This window comes from Eurosta solidaginis, chromosome 5 (assembly GCF_040869045.1).
Source record: "Eurosta solidaginis isolate ZX-2024a chromosome 5, ASM4086904v1, whole genome shotgun sequence".
In the NCBI taxonomy this organism is placed as follows: domain Eukaryota; kingdom Metazoa; phylum Arthropoda; class Insecta; order Diptera; family Tephritidae; genus Eurosta; species Eurosta solidaginis.
The window spans coordinates 18,062,166-18,081,002 of NC_090323.1; the positions used below are offsets into that span (position 1 = coordinate 18,062,166).

The window sequence follows — 18,837 nt, forward strand, 5'->3', positions numbered from 1 at the left end:
TGGAAAATGGCCAAGGTGGTCCCGCTACTAAAGCCTGGGAAACCAGCTAACGTAGGTGAGTCATATCGTCCGATATCTCTCCTATCGCCAGTGGCAAAGACGCTTGAAGCCATTTTGCTCCCTTATTTCCAAGCACATTTGCAGCTAGCCCCTCATCAGCATGGCTTCAGAAAACTCCATAGCACTACCTCCACGCTAAATGTCATTAGCACCCAGATAAATTGCGGTTTGAATCAATATCCCCACCATAGAACAGTACTCGTAGCGTTAGACCTATCAAAAGCTTTTGATACGGTCAACCATGGCTCGTTACTGCAAGACCTGGAAGGGTCTACCCTTCCCCCATGTCTTAAAAGGTGGACCGCAAATTATCTGGGTGGTCGCCAGGCATCGGTGCAATTCAGAAACGAAACATCAAAACAAAGGAGAATTATACAAGGGGTGCCACAGGGCGGTAGCCACGGTTATACTACACACCCGGACTTGGCATGGCGTAGCCCAGGGTTATTTTTTATAAGCGCGGCCAAAGGCCGCTAACGCAGAAAGGTGTTCTGCGCAAAAATACTATGGATCCCACCCCCGGTTTCGGAGGGACCCGAAGTCTTTTTTCGGTTTTTCGTTAATATCTTTTGAACGGGTTAACTTCCGCTTTCGGATTCTTGATCTAGACGTGAATACGCGTCTTTTGATACCTCACTCATAAATTTTGGCCCAAATTTCGGTGCACTATTACCTTTATTATTTTCACATTCATTAATCACTACGATATGGTATCCCTAATTGACACAACTCCATTTACGCGCAGTCGCCGTGCAAACAAATTTCATTCAATGACAGCCCACCCACAAAGCAATGGAGAATTTCTCATTCATCAACAGTGTAAAGTGAATTCTTTTGCGAAAAGTAATCAAATATCAAATCAACACAAATGCTGCATCATCAATTTTGGATAACGAAAAAAACGGTGCAACGTAAATTAGGCACCAAAGAGGACGCATATATCATTTCATCGGATGCCGATCTGGATGCTAAACTCGAAGTTTTCAAATCTATAGCGAGCACGACCTTTGAATTGGGAAAAATCATTGCTCAGTTGCAAGAGAGATTATGCATTTTATCGCAGGAGGAATGTGTATTTGGACGATTTCTCAAAGAAGTCGGCAAACGTAGTAAAACTACAGGTCAAAGTATAACAAATACGGGCAAAGCAGTTTCTTATAGCGGACAACAACGTATGTGTGTACGAGTGCCGCTGCTAAGGCTGCACCATGAAGTGGAAGTATTTCGTAGTAGAGCAGTGCGGGATACGCAGGTAGAAACATATTTTAACATTAGAGTGCGACCCGTTTGCTAGGTCAAACAAGCGTGAACTTTGAAAATAATTTCGAAACTAGATAAAAGTTTAGGTTGAAAATTTTCACGTGGTTGTTGTACACAGAAAAAAAATTATGTAGAAAGGTATTTTAACGAATATAGCACCATGGGTAATAATTTACAACAGGGGTGGACTGCTTATAAGCATTTTTATACTCAGCTGAGCAGAGATCGCAGAGTATATTAATTTTGTTCGCATAACGGTACCCCGTAACGGCATAAACTAATCGAGATAGATATAGACTTATATATCAAAATGATCTGTGGGAGAAAAGAAATTCATTTAGTCATGTCCGTCCGTCCGTCTGTCCGTAAACACGATAACTTGAGTAAATTTTGAGGTATCTTAATGAAATTTGGTATCTAAGTTCCTGGGCACTCATCTCAGATCGCTATTAAAAATGAACGAACGCCCACTTTTTCGATATCGAAAATTTCGAAAAACCGATCAGGTGCGATAATTCATTACCAAAGACGGATAAAGCGATGAAACTTGGTAGGTGGGTTGACCTAATGACGCAGAATAGAAAATTAGTAAAATTTTGTACAATGAGCGTGGCACCGCCCACTTTTAAAAGAAGGTAATTTAAAAGTTTTGCACGCTGTAATTTGGCAGCTGAGTATGTAATGTTCGGTTACACCCGAACTTAGCCTTCCTTACTTGTTGAATTTTGAGTCGTTCAAAAGATAATAACAAAAAATCGAAAAATTCGCCCGGGTCCCTCCGAAACCGAGATCCATGGTATTTTTGCGCAGAAAACTTTTCTGCGTTGGCGGTCTTCGGCCTCGCTTATAAAAAATTACCCTGGACAGTTTACCAATTGTTTGGGATCAAAGTTAAATCAGTGGAAAATCCTATTGTACACATTTTTTCCTGTTTAGGACACAATTACAGCAACCACATACAAATTTTCAACTTCAAATCCAGTCCTCGGTTTTAGCGTCCTTTGGTTTTTCGTGAATATCTTTTTATAGACGCAAAATGTTTTTTTCGAATGAATGATACAGAGGTCAAAACTCTTCTAACACTTTTCCCGATATTTTTGGACGCGCATTAGCAGTCGAATGCTGTTCTACACATTTACCATATCTTTTGACGGAAGAAAGATTTTTGACACCCGTGGACGTGTATTAGTAATTGTAAGGAAAAGTAAAGAATGTAATGGTTCACGAGGTTGTTAGCGTCAACGAAAAATCTCTGAACTACAACTGCGTCCCCGTGGTGTGACGGTAGCGTGTTTCGCCTACCACACCGAAGGTTCTTGGTTCAAGTCCCGTGAAACCCAGCATCAAAATTTATAAAGCTTTTTCAATTAGAATCAAGTTTTTCTAAGCGCGGTTGCCCCTTGGCAGCTGCCTTTCGAAAGCAGCATAAAACATTTAGGTCCCCTCCCGTAAATTTGTAGACAAATTAAGGCTCGACCTAAATCTCCTCGGAGGTATGCGGGGCCTTGTTTATACTTTTACAACTGGTTTGTAGTGACCATTAATACCTGTACTGAGTAACAAATATATTTACGTAGATCACTACTTAGCATTACTTTCGAAAAGTACTCACCATCCTGATAATAGCATCGCAACCAATAACCAGTGTAAGTTTTTCCTCTCCATGGACAAGGACATTTATGTACATGCTACATACAGCAAAGACAACATCTTTAATTGAGCCATCAGCGCTGTCTGCACTTTCACCAAGTCTTGACATAAAAACTCTGTAATTCAATAATAGTTAATAGCTTTCTGAATCATTTTACGAGCTCTGCGGGAAATTTCAAATTACCTTAATGTCTCCATTCCCTGGGATATTATCTATCAGTATGCTTAGGAGGGTTGATCAAAGTATGTCGTAAGGTTCTGTACTCATGTATTGTTTCGTTTGATGGTCCTTTGCTGGATGCGGTACGTTCCGGTACCAAGCCCGACCATCTCGGAAACGATTTGTTATGTCCACATGCGACCTTCTAGGCCATAACGCCCTTCCACTCCCTAGATCCATAAGGAGTTCGGGGTCGCCAGAGCCTCGGCTGTTAATGAAACAGGATTCGGCACGGATAGGTGAGGTTGACAATTGGGTTTCGAGAAGATATGTATTGCGCTGGCAATCTGAAAGGGCTGCGCTACACAAACCCCTTGAATCCGGTATTTTAGTCGCTTCTTACGACAGGCATACCTACCGCGGGCATATTCTAACCCCCTAACCCGCAGTGTCTAATTTACATTTTATATTTTAGGTAACATTACAGGCTATGGAAAAAGAACGTACAGAATATCGTGCAGCACTTTCTTGGATGAAATCAGCCAGCACAGAATTGGATCCGGATACGGGTAAAGGCCTTGATAAGTTTCGTACAGCCCAAACTCATGTGCGTGCGGCTAAGCATAATTTTGATGGCATTTCCATGGACTCCATACAAAAAGTAAGTATGCTAATTATCTCATCGTCGGTTCAGTGGGATGTTGGCCTGCTGGTTCGAAAATGCCCTCTTCTGGAGTAAGACCGGAGAACGCTCTTTTTTTAAGTTTTAGATAAAGTATGCCTGTCTAAGAATGCAAAACGACCTTTCCAATATATTCGCAGCTGAGAGAGACCATATTCTGAATTGGCACATACATAACTGCCAACGCTCACATAAACAAGTGTATCAACTTAGACAAATCATTTTCTATCAAACATTTCAGATTGACCTCTTGGCTGCGGCCAGATGCAATATGTATTCCCATGCATTAGTTTCATATATGAGTGAATTGAAGGAGTTTGCACAAAAAACAGCCAGCACATTTGAAACGATATCCAAATCCTTGCAACAGAAACCGAAATATGATTTTTGTGTGCTTAAGGAGTTAACACAAAACGAAGGTGTCGCTGATGATGATGATGGTAAAATTGATGAGATCGTGACATTGGATAAAGATCAATCGTTATTCTTTGAAGTATGTTTACAAAAGACAATTAACCATACCACTTTGAAAGTATTTACTAATTTACATTTATAAATTACAAACTTGTAGAGTGAATATAATGATGATAAGGAAAGCGCAACTAAGTTGGCACAGCAGGAAACCAAAATTGATGTGTTAGAGACCACGCCGCCTTCTACTTCAAATAACCACACGTCGACACTTATTGAGTTGGTTGCGTCATCAAATGTAGTTGATGAAGATCTAATGATACCATCCGGCCTACTTCTTGAAACAACAAACAACACAGACATGCAACAACAAAGCATTTGGTCTAGCCTTTGGCCACTTGGTCCGCAGCTAGCAAGCAATAACAACAACTATAATGTTAAATCGCAAAGGAGCGATAAATTGCCAGTGGATACATTAGCAGCTCAAAATATAAATACAATACAAAATTCTAATACGGAATCCGTATCAAAAACACAAACGAAAACAACTAACTGGGTGGATTTGTTCGCCGAATTGGATCCATTAGCTAATCCAGAAGCATTTGATTTGAAACTAAGCGGTGGACGTTTGAATACGCAGCAGATTTAAATACATATATACATTGGGTGGGGTCGATTTGTATGGACGAAAGTTAACCGATATCGCGCCATCTATTTTTCGATATCATTTGGGCTCAGGAAAAAAAGTTCCACTACGCATACACAAAAATATTATTTTTGAACCTGAAAAGCCGAAAAAAAGTCAAAAAAATTAAATTTCGCAGGCTCGAAAGTTATTTTTTGGCTATGCGTAGCAGGGCTCTTGAAAAATTCGACTTATTCGACTAGTTGGTTAACCGACTAACCGGTTGTAACCGTTTGCACGATTTTTAACCGAATATCGATATTCGGTTAATCGCCTAGCGCGACTGGTAGTCGACTAATGACATATTCGAATAATTCGGTTAATCGACTAACCGAATACCAAGAGCCCTAATGCGTAGTGGAACTTTTTTTCCTGAGCCCAAATCCTATCGAAATATCGATGGTACGATATCGGTTAATAAATTGACCCAGTCTAATATACATATTTACATTTTCTGCTGAACAAAAAAACACCGTCACGAAATATCTTGTTTTATACAGCAAAAATAAACTTAGGTAAATATGAGTAATTCCACGTCCAACTGACCAATTTTGGTACACTTCATTTTCTTTAACAATAAATCATAACACAAAGTATTGAAGAAGGAAAAGTATCAAAAATTGCAAAAAAAAAAAAAAAAAAACAAATTGTAATTTTGCGAAGAAACGGGAACACATTGTCAATTCATACAAGTGAAAAATCTTTCTATTCTTCCATTGCCATACCTACCCGTCCAATAAGAGCTGACAGGGAGAATGGCTGTCGCGAATGGCCAGAGAATGGAAGATAGGTTTGTTTTTTGCTCGCGGTTATTAAATTGAACTGCCATGAATTGCCCCTTTGTGTCTCAAATCAGCTTTTCTTTTAAATGTGTATACTGAAAATCAGACTACATATTTCTATTCATTTCTAAAATCCAGTTAACAGATAAAATCTGAGCAGCCAGTTAAGCAAATATTTTAAAATATGTAATTAATGCAATAAACCAGTCGTCTACAAAAATTTTTGAGAAACACTATTGAGCAAATAATTTAAGTAATCGAACAGTGATTGAACAGGTGATCGAGGCTGTTTACTATTCACCCTTATCGCGAGTTTTATTTTCACCCGAAAATATTCACAGTTTTTGTTCACCCTATCGCAGAGGGTGGCGAAAAAATTTTTCGTGTTCGAAAAAGATTTCACCTTAACGGCAACTCTTTGTTCGGGCGAAATGAACACCCAAATTTGTTCACTTATATTTTACAGGCGAACGAGAGGAAAACAAAATTTAAGTATTTTTTTTGTTTTGAAATTTGATACTCTTATAATTTTTTTTTATTATTAGAAATAAATCAATAAATAATGCACAATCGGAAGCTGAGTGGAAGAAGTGAAATTCCTGTATTGCTGTAAATTCTATTTTTTATGACAACGTATCAGTTGGTCAAGTTATCCATTGTGGACAAAGCAACGGTTCCAAAATGTTGAGCACCTCTCTGAAACAAGATTGGCTAAGACCCACTTCATGGTCCTTTCCGACGCCTTTTCCCTATGCGAAAAAAAAGACATGTACACAATTTTACAATTAGTGGAACTCCAAATTTTTGCTTCAATGGTGGCAAGGAGTGCTAAGAATAACTAGCAAATATTAGAATGCCGACTTGTTTAGCCTGTAATATTGGCGAAAACTAATTGAAAAAAAATTAACTTGTTATTCAAAAGTGCTGAAAATAGTAATTTTTAACTTACAGTGAATCATTTAGCTCCAAAGGGTTAGAACTTTCCCTTAATTGCCTCCGAACCGCTTTCACATTTATGTATATTCTCCTCACGCTCAATCAATACCAACCTAAGTGCAATACTAAACATTATTTTCTACATTTTTATTTCTATTTTTGTTGTATTTTAAGGAAATATATGCTTGGTTACAAAATTTACACAATTGTAAGTAAATTATTTGTTCACTGCCAATTCGCAATGGAGCATCAGCTGTTTCGAAGTGAACTTTTGTTCGCCCGAAATTGCCGATAGGCGGAAAAAGTTCACCCGAACAAAAGAAGTGAAGGCGGAACACTTTTCCGCGTGAACTTCGCGATAAGGGTGATTGTGAACGTTTTTGTCAAACATTCGCCACTTGTATGAATTTACAATGAACGGGAACTAACACTAACCGTCAAATATAACTCGCTCATTTCTATGTATTTTCTTTTCTCCATGTTTTATTTTTTATTTTATTGAATAATTTTTTTTTTTTAATATTCTCTTTTTCAAAGGTCCAAGAATTCCATGAGGAATGAAGGCGTTTACTTAAATTTGGTATAGGGACAATAAAATAATATTTTAGACAAAGAAAAAAAACACCTGAATAAATTGGAAGATAGAAAGATTTGGATTTCTGTATAACTTTTGAAAATGTATGATTGTCTAATGTATTGATGAAGAAAGAGCTTACTAAAACTTACTCAAGGTTCTTGAGTCCAAATATTGGTGGTTTAGAAATGACATCACTCCTATATAAACGTAACAGAGTCGAGCAAAATAAAAAAGATAATTCCTTTTCAGCTTCGATATAAATTTGTAACTTAAAAAAGCTTTTCTTTAATCTGCTTTTCTTTTTAAGAACTATATTTTTTTTCAATTAAAAAACTCAATTCAGCAGGAAATTTTTATCATTGTGGATAAGACAAGTATATAACTTCTGCATAGACGTCGAAATTACAAATAGAATGGATCACCTGATATTTTATATTTTTATACTGATATTTGCGAAGTTTGTCATTATTTAATTTTAATTTTTGCTTGTCTCAGCATAGGAGGCGTCGATAATATACCACATTGTCTGCAGTTGTTATGTGACTTACGCGCCTAAAAGTAGACTTTCAATTTATAAAAAAAAATGGCTTCGGCGGAAATATTTCAAACCTAGTACAGTTTGACTCACATCGCAGTAGAAAACCACATTTTCAAGAAAAATAGTCGCACTTTCCAATTTTATACGTTGTTTTGTAATAAAAGAACGTGTTCGTGACAAATAGTGTTGCTTCATATAGAGAAAAAATTATTTTATCACTCAACGATTGATCAACAGTTATGTTTGCTGAGAGCGCTCATTAAAAACGCGACAAGTATTTTGAGCTTGCTTAATATTAATAATATGCTTTTAACGACATAAATTATATATATTTTTTTTTTTTAATATTCCCTTCCAAGTGTGCAATCGATTATTTATTTGACTAATCGACTACTGCGCTGGTTAAAAATGGATCAGCTGGTATTCGATTTCAACATATCATGCAATCGACTAACCGTTATTATTCGAATAGTGGCATTTTCATAACTTAAATTTTTTTTCATTCAAAATTAAATAAAAATTTGTTGTCATAAAAACTAAAAAAATATTAAATTGTTTGCTGCAAAACGAGTTTCCAAAGACATTCCATACTGTTTCTAGTTCCGAGCATGTCAAAGAATCAAAGTGCAAAATATGTGAACTGCAGATGGATTGGGATAACTCTAGAACGTCTTTACGAATTGCAGAAATCATAGAAAAATTACAAAATCGACTATTCGAATCAGTCACTAATCGAATGCAAACAATTAGTCACTTAGTAATAATCGTTTTTGTAACCAAACAACTTTTGTTAAGCGATTATTCGAATGGTCGATTATCATGAGCTCTACTACCAAGCATTTACGACCTTGTGAAAATAAGGTAAGAGTCTAGAACAGGGGTCGACTGCTAATACGCTACCAAAAATATCGAGAGAGGTGTCAAACGACGCCCCTTGACATCACTATTAATAATCCGAAGGCGGAAGATAAAAATATTTAACTCGTTCAAAAGATATTAACGAAAATCCGAAAAATGACCCGCGGGTCCCTTCGAAAGCGGGGGTGGGATCCATAGTATTTTTACGCAGAACACCTTTTCTGCGTAGCACACTGGTCGGTCTTATATGGAGTTGGTGGCCAAAAATACTTCCAGTGAAACTTTGGTCACGGCTTTACTAATGTGTGAGAATAATTTTTTCACAAAATTGGTGCGGGTGATACCTTTATACCGACCCACAACCACCCACTTTTACCGCATGCATACAAAAAGTAAGTAGATGTGGGGGAAAAGTGGTCAGATGTGTCTATCGCAAATACAATGTTTAATAGGATTAAATAAATAAATTAAAGTTACATAACAATAACAAAACAACAAACACACACAAAAGTTTACATTTGCATATCGTCGACTTGATAAAATAATGTCGTATGTTACATATAAGCACATATAACATACGACAATAATTTATCAGGGTGACGCTATCAGAAATCTGTCGCAAGACACAGTTAATGGCAGAAAGTGGCAGCTGATATTAACACTTTAGAATCTTAAAACTTTGACTAATAATAAGATATAAGTCCCAACGTGAGGATAGGTGAGGAACCCTAACTAAAACTTGAGCTGAAATTGAAATATTTGTGCAAATAAACACTAATAAAGGCATTGGTGAAATTTTAAATAACAAAAAAAAAAAAACACAACAAGCTAAAGACACTAAAATTATTTCAAAATGAAGTAAATACCTTTCCCAGCTGGCATTTTTTGAAAATTTTGATTAAAAAATATTTAAATATCATACCCCGAGATGATTAAAAACGTTCAAAATTAAAAGCATTTTCTTTTCGAAAATTAATGTATCGTCGGGAGAAAAATGTACCTTAAATATGATTATTCTTGAATAATCATTTATGATTCCTATGTAGAAACGCTTTTTATTCATATTTGATATCATTGTAAAATTTAGCTTTAATTGTTTTAGAATGATATTTGACTGCTTTTCACAGTCATTTTCTGATCATATTAGTGAACATATTTCAATCGTTTTGTTTGAGATTTTTGAATCATTTTTGATTGCGATTATGATGCATTTATTCTTCCTATCTCATTCAAAATAAGATACTACATAATAATCTTATTTCATCAGGGGAAGAAAGCATGCGGAAGTGAGCTATTTGAACCACAGGTCACTCGCAAACTCAGCTATGATCGTCAATATCTTAAAATATGATACGATACGGGATGTTGAAGACATATCCAGGTACATATGTCAAGAGAGTTTCACTTACCTGGGGTTCAAATAGCTCACAACCTTTGTATTGTCCAACTATTATGTATTTTCTGGGAAGCCGAAGGTGGAGAAATGGTTGGGGAAATCTTCGGCCACGAGCAGCATTTGCATTATATTGTCTTGAACAGGGATGCACCTTAACGTTAAGCTAACCGTTTATCAAAAAATTTCCACCGTTTCCGTTGAAACACTTGTCACGTACACCTGTTAGAAGGTGAATCCGCCCCTTTGCGCAATCAAGGTGGAATGTCCCCCAGCTAGCTCAGGGCGAGAGGTCGGGGCCCTTAACCCTTGTCCACCTTGATGCGGGGCGGATGTCACAATCATCATTAAACTTACATCCGTGCACCTCCCTCGCAGAAAGCCCACCCTGCCTTGGACCGCTCGAATTTCTGCTTGGCAGCGAGTCCCCTTTTCCTCTGCTCCAAATGACCCTACCTACTCACCCTAATGTCATCTTCACCCTCCCCCAACCGATTAAATTTTAGCAAACCATTTCAATTTCTTTCTTCTTTTCAACTTCAATCCAACATATTATTTATTTAAAATATCTTAACTTTATACAAAACTTCAATAAAATGATTATATACGAAAATTTAAAGTTTTAACTTATTCCTCTACGAGGCTATATGTACGAATCAGAATTTTTTTATGACAATTTGGCCAACAGATCATTTGCACAAAAAAAAAACAACGAAATTCCGAATAAAAGTCGCCTCATAAACGATGAGGAGAATTATATATATATACATTATACTTATACAGACTCGTTAAAAAAAAACGTATATGTGAAAATTCTCAAAACAAAATTTTTTTATACCAATGGATTACATGAACCCCATATATAAATAATTCTGACAAAAGAACATCTTAATTAATGACACATTTGACACCAAATCGCATTGCCACATTAAAACATACATCGGTTAATACAAAAAAACGAAACTGTAAACTATTTTCTTAAGCCTTTCTGCCACCAAAGTTAGGCCAAACTTTTATGCGCTCAATAGGAGCGAAATACGAATTAACTTCAATACCCTACTGCCTACCTAACAGAGCTCTATTATGGAGGTTAAGGGAAATTGGTGTGAGCCAGTTTTTTCCAGCTATTGCAAAAAAAAACGGAGGTATGGATTTATTTAGTTTTAGCCATTTGGCCCCCTTTTGGTCACTGAACAGCACTTTACAATTTATACCTTGATTTTATCCGACTGTACACAAAGTTGGATTCGGACACAAAAAAAAACTAAACTTAGCCTACCCTCATACGTATATTAACGTCGCGACCTTTTGCTTGCTTTAATTCCCAGTTTTCTTGAAAGGTGAGTTGATGCACTCAACACTCCTGATTGCCGTCTTCGATAATCATATTTGTACAGAAAAGCGTTATGGCATTGGAATTATGGTAGGTATTGATACAAATTTATGGTAACGAATTATCCCTGGCGCTATGCAGAAGCACTCATGATTGGATGTGATACTCCTTCCAGATCCAGGATATTCCACATCGTTTATGCCGCGTTGGCTCCTGCCTGAATTTAAAATTTGTTTGGTTGCCCGAGCGCGCGATTGGTAAATGGCTTTTTGCCTTTTAATGGATTTTTTTTTATTTTTGTTTAATTTTTTTACAAAAAAACCACCACTTTACGTTTTTAATACAGCAACGGGTTTAACTTTTCGCGCACCTGGATAAATTTATTTAATATAATTTAAACATAAAATTTTACAAGCGGGCGACGCGCTGCAGACTTGTATGCCGCTATATGTCAATAACTATACTCTTTCTCTACAGTTATCGCTTCTTATATAGCCGGTATCCATAAGAGACACCGTTTAATGTGCCGTTTTCTCTCGTCATCCTCAAACCAACCGCAACCATTTCCACCCTATATCCATCCTTTTCAGATTTTCACCACACTCTTACCGCTCATCTGGCAACCCTTGGAATGTGAGCTTTTTATAATTTCCCCATTTTGGGACTTTTGTTGGTTTACTTCAATTTGACATTTCGCGTTTGTTTACATTTTAATTTGTGTTGTGCGAATCTATGTCCGCGACGATTTTTTAATTTTCGCGTGATTAATTTAATGATTTTAGTGCGCGTGTGTTCTTTTTATATAAAAAAACGGCGCGTCCCTTCAGTGGAATTTATATGCGCTCCGTTGTGCATCTGAGCTATCTGTGGTGGCGGCTACGGTGATTCTCACAACTGCTAAGACTCGTCCACAACTTTCTCGAGGTGTCAAAAGGTGCGCTTTAGACCTAGGATCAGGACCCCGAGAGCGGAAATCCAAGATTTCATACCTGCCACAAGATATTTGCCGAAGAGTTTAAACAAATTTTCATGTGGTTGTTGGAATTTTATGGTTTGGTATACCCACCAAAAAAATGTGCCCTTATATAAGTGATTAGTGCGCAAAATATTAAGAATGGTTTTTCTTTTCTTTCTTTATTTCTTTTTCAGTGCTGCCCTTAGGAGGCTCCGACTTTGGGCCGTTGCTACCGTGCTGCCATACTCGAGCGGGACAAGGTGCGCTCAAAGCCCAACGCGGGGAACACCCACACCCTGACAACGTCTCCTGCCTCGAGAGCTCAGCCGGGCATATGTTACGGGAAGTATACAATTTTAAAATCTGTGTATAAGAGTTATTACTTTGTGTGTGTTTTTTGTGTTCATTTTAGGTAAACTTGGAACGAGTGGTTTTTGGACACGTCCTTCCCCGCCGACTTGACCCTCATCGACGAGGTGGTATTCCGCAAGTAATGAAATATATTTATTTAAAGTTTATTACATTTTGTTCTTTTTTCAGGTCATCCCAGCGCTTTCTAGTATTAAGTTATTTAGTATCCAATAATGTAGTTTTAAGTTATTCACCCGTAAATTATTTAGTTCAGGGTTAACTAGTATTAAGTAAATTATTAAGGGTTAGGTTCTGTAGAATTAGGTTCTTTAGGATTCGTTTATTGTTTAAGGTCCTTCGCGTGCCAGGCCCCTAAACTCTTCCCTGCTAACGACTCTAACAAGTACATATTCTTACCTAGCGCCTTAGTAATTCGACACTTAGTGAACTTGCGACAAAATTTAGCGTTTACATTTTGTTTAAAGTCGCTAAGTACAAAATTCCGTTTGTAAATTTCTTGGCCAGGCTTGAACTGTATTTCGCGAATTCTTTTATTGTAGCGCGCCGCGTTACTTTCGTACGCTTCATGTAAATTTTCTTGTATTTTCTCACGCATTAACCTAAGCTTGTCACTATGATCAATTACAAACATTTCGTTGTCATTAAGACAACTCAATTTCCTGGCGAGCGCATAATCAGCCCCATTTGTGAACATATTAAATCCGAAGAGTGCAAAGTATGGCGACACTCCTGTCGCCGAGTGCACTGCACTCCGAAGAGAACACTCAATCTCGGTTAGGTATAAATCCCAATCCCTATGGTCATTTTCTAGATATGATCTGATAGCGGCTAACACCGATTGATTTGCTCTTTCGGCGGCATTCGATGGCGGTGAATAAAAAGCTGTTTTTAAGTGTCTAACCCCGTACGTTTCCAATAGTTCCGTGAACTGTTTGGATACAAATTGTTTACCGTTATCGGAATGTACGATATCCGGTACACCGAACTTATGGAAAATTTCTTCGGTTAAGAACTTAACCACATTACTCGCGGTAGCTTCGCGCATTGCCTTCAAAAATATGAACTTTGAAAAATGATCGATAATGATAAAAATAAAACAGTTGCCGCGTTTCGACCTCGGATATTTGCCTAAAAAGTCAATGTATAATTTCTGAAAAGGGCGGACTGTTACTACCTCTTTTCCGATCCCTGGCTTTAGAATTGTATTACAAGGTTTTGTTTCCTTACAGGTCTGGCATTCTCGTACAAAGTTGCGAACCTGTACCACCATGTTAGGCCAATAGTACAACCTCCTAAGTCTATGTAGAGTTTTCGCCATACCCCCGTGCGCAGCTATCTCTGGACAGTGTGCGTTTTCAATGAGAGTTGACGTCAAAGCTTCAGGGACCCACAATCTCCACTCATTTTCCTCTAATTCTACATTTTTAGGCAAAAACTTTTTAAAAACCATGCCGTCCTCTACCTTAAGATCAGGCAACCTTTCTCTATTGTTTTCAATCGTGTTGATTAATTCTTTATATTCCTTCGATTCGAATTCAACGGTATCCATATTTGCTATTGGAGATTCTGTGATCTCTGCTATACAACGCGAAAGCGTATCCGCCACTATATTGTCGGCACCTTTACGGTGTTCTATTTCGAAATTAAAAGCTTGTAGTTGTAATGACCACCTAGCTAGTCTTCCATTTAAATCTTTTAAAGACATTAGCCATTTAAGGCTAGCGTGGTCGGTCACTATTGTAAAGGGCATTAAGTCAATATATGGTCGAAATCTCTTGACGGCCATCACCGCCGCCAGACATTCCTTCTCCGTTGTACTATATTTTCTTTGACATTCGTTGAACTTTTGTGAAAAGTATGCGATTGGCTTTTCTGCATCATCACTTTCTTTTTGATAGAGTACTGCACCCAGACCATAATCAGATGCATCGCATTGTATGAAAAATCTTTTTGAGAAATCAGGGTGTCTGAGAACTGGAGCACTTGTGAGTGCTCTCTTCAAGCTATTGAATGCTTCCACTGCTTCTTCAGCCATTTCGAACTTTCTCCCCTTCTTCAACGAATCTGTCAAAGGTGCTGCCATTGTGGCGAAATCTTTTATAAATCTCCTATACCATCCTGCAGTTCCGAGGAAACTGCGCACCTCTTTTACCGTTTTTGGAACAGGGATTTTCTGTATTGCTTTGACCTTCTCAGGATCTGTCTTTAACATCCCGCCTCCTACAATATAACCTAAATATGGCAACTCTTTAAAACAAAATTTCGATTTATTCAACCCAATCGTAAGGTCCGCGTCTCTTAAGCAGATGACGACTTCTTGTAAAATTCGAAGATGTGAGTCAAAGTCAGGAGCGATGATTAATAAGTCATCCAAATAGATAAAAACATTTGACTTTAGTCTTTGTGGAATGACACGGTCCATTAGGCGACATAGTCTTTGGGCCGCATTGCACAATCCAAATGGCATTGTAACGAATTGGTAGAGTGGACGTCCAGGCACGGTAAACGCGGTATAAGGTTTACTAGCTTCGTCTAGCTCGATTTGCCAAAACGCGAACTTTAGGTCGACGCTACTTATAAAGTGTGTGTCGTCAATGCGACTTAGTATACCCTCTATATTTTGTAGGGGGTACGCGTCTTTTACAGTGACGGCGTTTAGTTTACGAGCGTCTAAACAAAAGCGATTTTTCCCCGGCTTCCTCACCACTGTCGTTCGGTTACTCCAGGGGCTCTCACTCTCCTCTATAACGCCCAACTCCAACATTTTGTCGACTTCCTCATATACGATGGCTTGCATTGCCGGCGATAGAGGATAATGTCGCTCCTTAATAGGTACTGCTTCGTCGACTAACTTTATTGTATGCTTTTCCAAGCTAGTTCGTCCTAACCCGTGATCTTCATATGTCCTAAACTCTTTTACTACTTTTTCTAAACGTTCTTTCTGCTCTGGCGTTAAACAGTGTAAAACCCGACGTTCGTTCCTGTCTTCATCAGATACCAACTCTTGCTCTATTTTTGTTAGATCTATTTCATCCACGGTAATAACTTCAGGTGCCAACTGAAACGCCCTCCAAAAGTCGACTCCGAGGTAGATCTTTTGTTCAAGATATGGGCATAAAAAAAATGTAATTCTTTGTTCCGCTGTATTAAACTTTACCGGTAAAGTGATTTTGCCTAAGACATTATGTCTGCGGCCGCCTGCAGTTGTGACAGAAGACACATAACGTTCGATAGGAACTCCTAATCCTTCTACAAATTCCCGACAGCCACGGCCTAGAATACTGACGGAGGCGCCAGTATCTAGTAGGCCGCGTGTTTGTATGCCCTTTATATCTATATCCGCATACACACGCGGGTCTGTTGTACTTATTTTCCTAATAGATGCCACTACCTTCTGTCGGAGTTTTTTCCTCTTTTTAAATCGTTCCCTTGCCTTCTGAATTTTACGCGAAACTGCCCGACGTCCCATAACAATGCTTTCTGCAAAAATTCTTTCCCGAGTTTCGAGGTATTTTCTAAATCGTTCTTCATAGGATATGGTACTTTCCTTCCTGGTGTTTGATGTGCTTCTGGTTTTTGGGGTTTTCTTAAAAATGCAAATATCAGTGGTAACTTCGGATTCAATGTCCGGTTCGGTATTTGTTGACGCGTCTACTTTGACGAGGTTTGGGTGGAGCGCGATTCCCCCGTCACAATCGCGTTCCTCAAAGCGTTTCCCGCTGGGTTACACATTGGGCATTTAGGAGTAATAACATCCTGTTTGCCACATTTGTAACAGAAAATGCGCCGCTGAAGCGACATGCATTCGGTGAAGAAGTGGCCGTCAGCGCCACAATTCCAGCATGAAACGTTTCTGCGAACGCCCGACTGCTTATTTGAAGACTGATGGCGTATTTCCTCCACGGTGACTTGACCCTCATCACCGGGAGTAAAACGCTCATCATTTTCAGATTGGTAAACTTCATTCACATATTGTGTGCGTGGCGTAAAAGTACTCAACGGCGTGCGGTCACGGCGCGGAAAGCATCGCTCGACCTCCTTACATTCCATTCGTAATTGGTCTAGGGAATATGCCGAAATTGGGTAAACCATTTTAGCTAATGATTCGCGCAAGTTCCCTTTTACTAATCGTACTATCTCGTATTCTGGTATCGGATTTTTAAGTCGTGAACGTAAAATACCAACCGCGTGGAAATATTCGTCGATATTTTCTCCCGGCCTTTGCTTCCTCTCTGTCAATTCCCTAAGGATCTCAAAATCTGTACGTTGTGATGAATATTGGCGTAGCAGCGCGAGCTGTAAACTCGGCCAATCGACTCGGCCGTGCGACTTTATATAAAGCCAGTACCACTCCCGTGCTTCGCCGCTCAGCAATCGATGGAAATCGCGTATTATTTCATTCCATGTACACCCATATTGAGTCTTTAGGTATTCTAGTCGGAATATAAAGTCCTCGACTGGCATGGCATCGCGATGCCCTTTAAAATCTAGTCCCCATTTTTCTACCTTAATGTCTGGCCTGGACACTTCCCTATCCCTTATTCCTGACACTTCTTGACGCCCTGCGGAGGTAGTTGCTGATTCCCTTTCTTCGACTATACGAGGTTGACGAGCTGGTGGTGGGTTGTTGCGCGTGTAGACTGCTGCACTGACCATGTGGTGATAGTTGTTCCCACCCCTGTCATGATTATTAGTATTAGCGTGTGTAGCCAAATTCATGGATCGCCTGGAATCACGAGATTCGATACTTGAGTTGTGTCTTCGTCGTTTATTATTTCGATTACGAACCCTATCGTTGCCCCCTGACTGCTCTAACGCTGCCTCCGTATTTGGACCTGCCCTATTTAACTCCGGTAAACTTTCGCGAATTTCTGTCATAATGGCTTGTTTCGCCTCGACCATCAATTCTTTTAGAATTGGTGCTAACTCATCCCTAAGCCCACGAGGGTTGCCTACAGAAGCTCGATTTGGTTCAACAGTGTTGTTAGTAGTAGGTGGTGGAAAATTCAAGTTCGATGGTGGAGCTTGTAATGGTTGCGATTGCTCTTTAGGCGCTTTCGGAATAGTACCGGTGCTCTTGTTTGGCTCTGCTGAAGCGTTATTAGTATTCGCTTGCCTAGTCTCTCCGCCTGCGGCTACGGCTGCGCTACCGCCTCCGAATCGATCAGAAAGATCTATAAAGGTAGTGTCATTGGAGTTCGCCATACTGGCCGATTTTAGTTTATTTAATTGTTTAGTCTTGTATCGGGTGTTATAAGGTTCGAAGCGACCCATACGATTCGTGTTTTACACCTATCGCACAGTCTATTTCCAACCTTTGTTTCGCCCAAAAAAAGGTAACTCAATTTCAAATCTGCTTGCAAATTGTTTCAAAAAAAAAACAGATTTTTATATCAAAAAAAAATGTATAATTTGAATTCGATCGATTTCAAGAATCTATTTCAACTATTTAATTTAAATTGTTTCCTAAAAGAAAATTATTTATACTTTAAATTCAATTCCAAATGTCATATATATAGGTTTGGGAGGGTTCAGATGACGTTCAGGCCTATCAAAAAAAAATTTTTGATGCTAGGAGTCATTGGAGCAAACTCTTGCGTTCCTACGAGGGTGTACGCACTTCAGTATTTCAAAAAAAAAATCAATATGTGGATATGTTTCAAAATTCGTATACATTGTACAACACAAGCTTTATGTAGCTAACCGCTTGAGGTCATAATGTTTAATTTCCATACTTACGGAGCAACATATTAACGAAAAAACTTAATAAGGACTTCCCTTTTATCAGAAGCTACAAAAAAAAGATTGATTGTATTGTAATGAAAGAAAAATAATTTTTAGTAAATTATAAAAGATGCAAATAGTCGGCCACCCTAATGCGGCTATGCCATCTATGGGCTATTGCTAGGGTCTGCCATCTGCTTCCAACTCCTGTCTCGGTGCATTTAAATTTTCGGATCAAACACCATGAATAAGTCACCGAAACAGGGTGTTGGTCGCATACGGCCAGACCCGTTTAAATCGATGATTGCATACGTGAAAAAATATGTATATTTATAATATAAAAATTGAAATATATTTATATGAAATGAGCTTTGCTATTACTAACGACTTAGATGTTGATTTCGAATTTAAAATTTGCTCATTTCCGGGCGCCTATTTCAATCAGCGGCGCTGCTGTACAA

The 18,837-nt window shown here is 38.5% G+C and overlaps 2 protein-coding genes across 3 annotated transcripts in view; one reads left to right on the forward strand and one right to left on the reverse strand.

The window, feature by feature from the left end:
* The window catches only part of Sk2 (Sphingosine kinase 2), a 133,172-nt gene that overhangs the window by 47,883 nt on the left and 66,452 nt on the right, over positions 1 to 18,837 (reverse strand). The window lies entirely within an intron of this gene.
* On the forward strand, positions 845 to 7,226 carry ICA69 (islet cell autoantigen 1-like protein). 2 transcript variants are annotated; one of them, XR_010953930.1, is made up of 5 exons: positions 845 to 1,312; positions 3,606 to 3,791; positions 4,054 to 4,305; positions 4,384 to 5,423; positions 7,164 to 7,226. XR_010953930.1 is itself a non-coding variant. In XM_067791541.1 (4 exons), exons 1-4 carry the CDS (start codon positions 929 to 931, stop codon positions 4,870 to 4,872), a joined length of 1,311 nt encoding a protein of 436 aa, XP_067647642.1. In that variant the 5' UTR covers positions 845 to 928; the 3' UTR covers positions 4,873 to 7,226. The 2 variants fall into 2 exon arrangements, 1 of the variants encoding a protein (XP_067647642.1); XM_067791541.1 differs by having other exon boundaries at positions 4,384 to 7,226.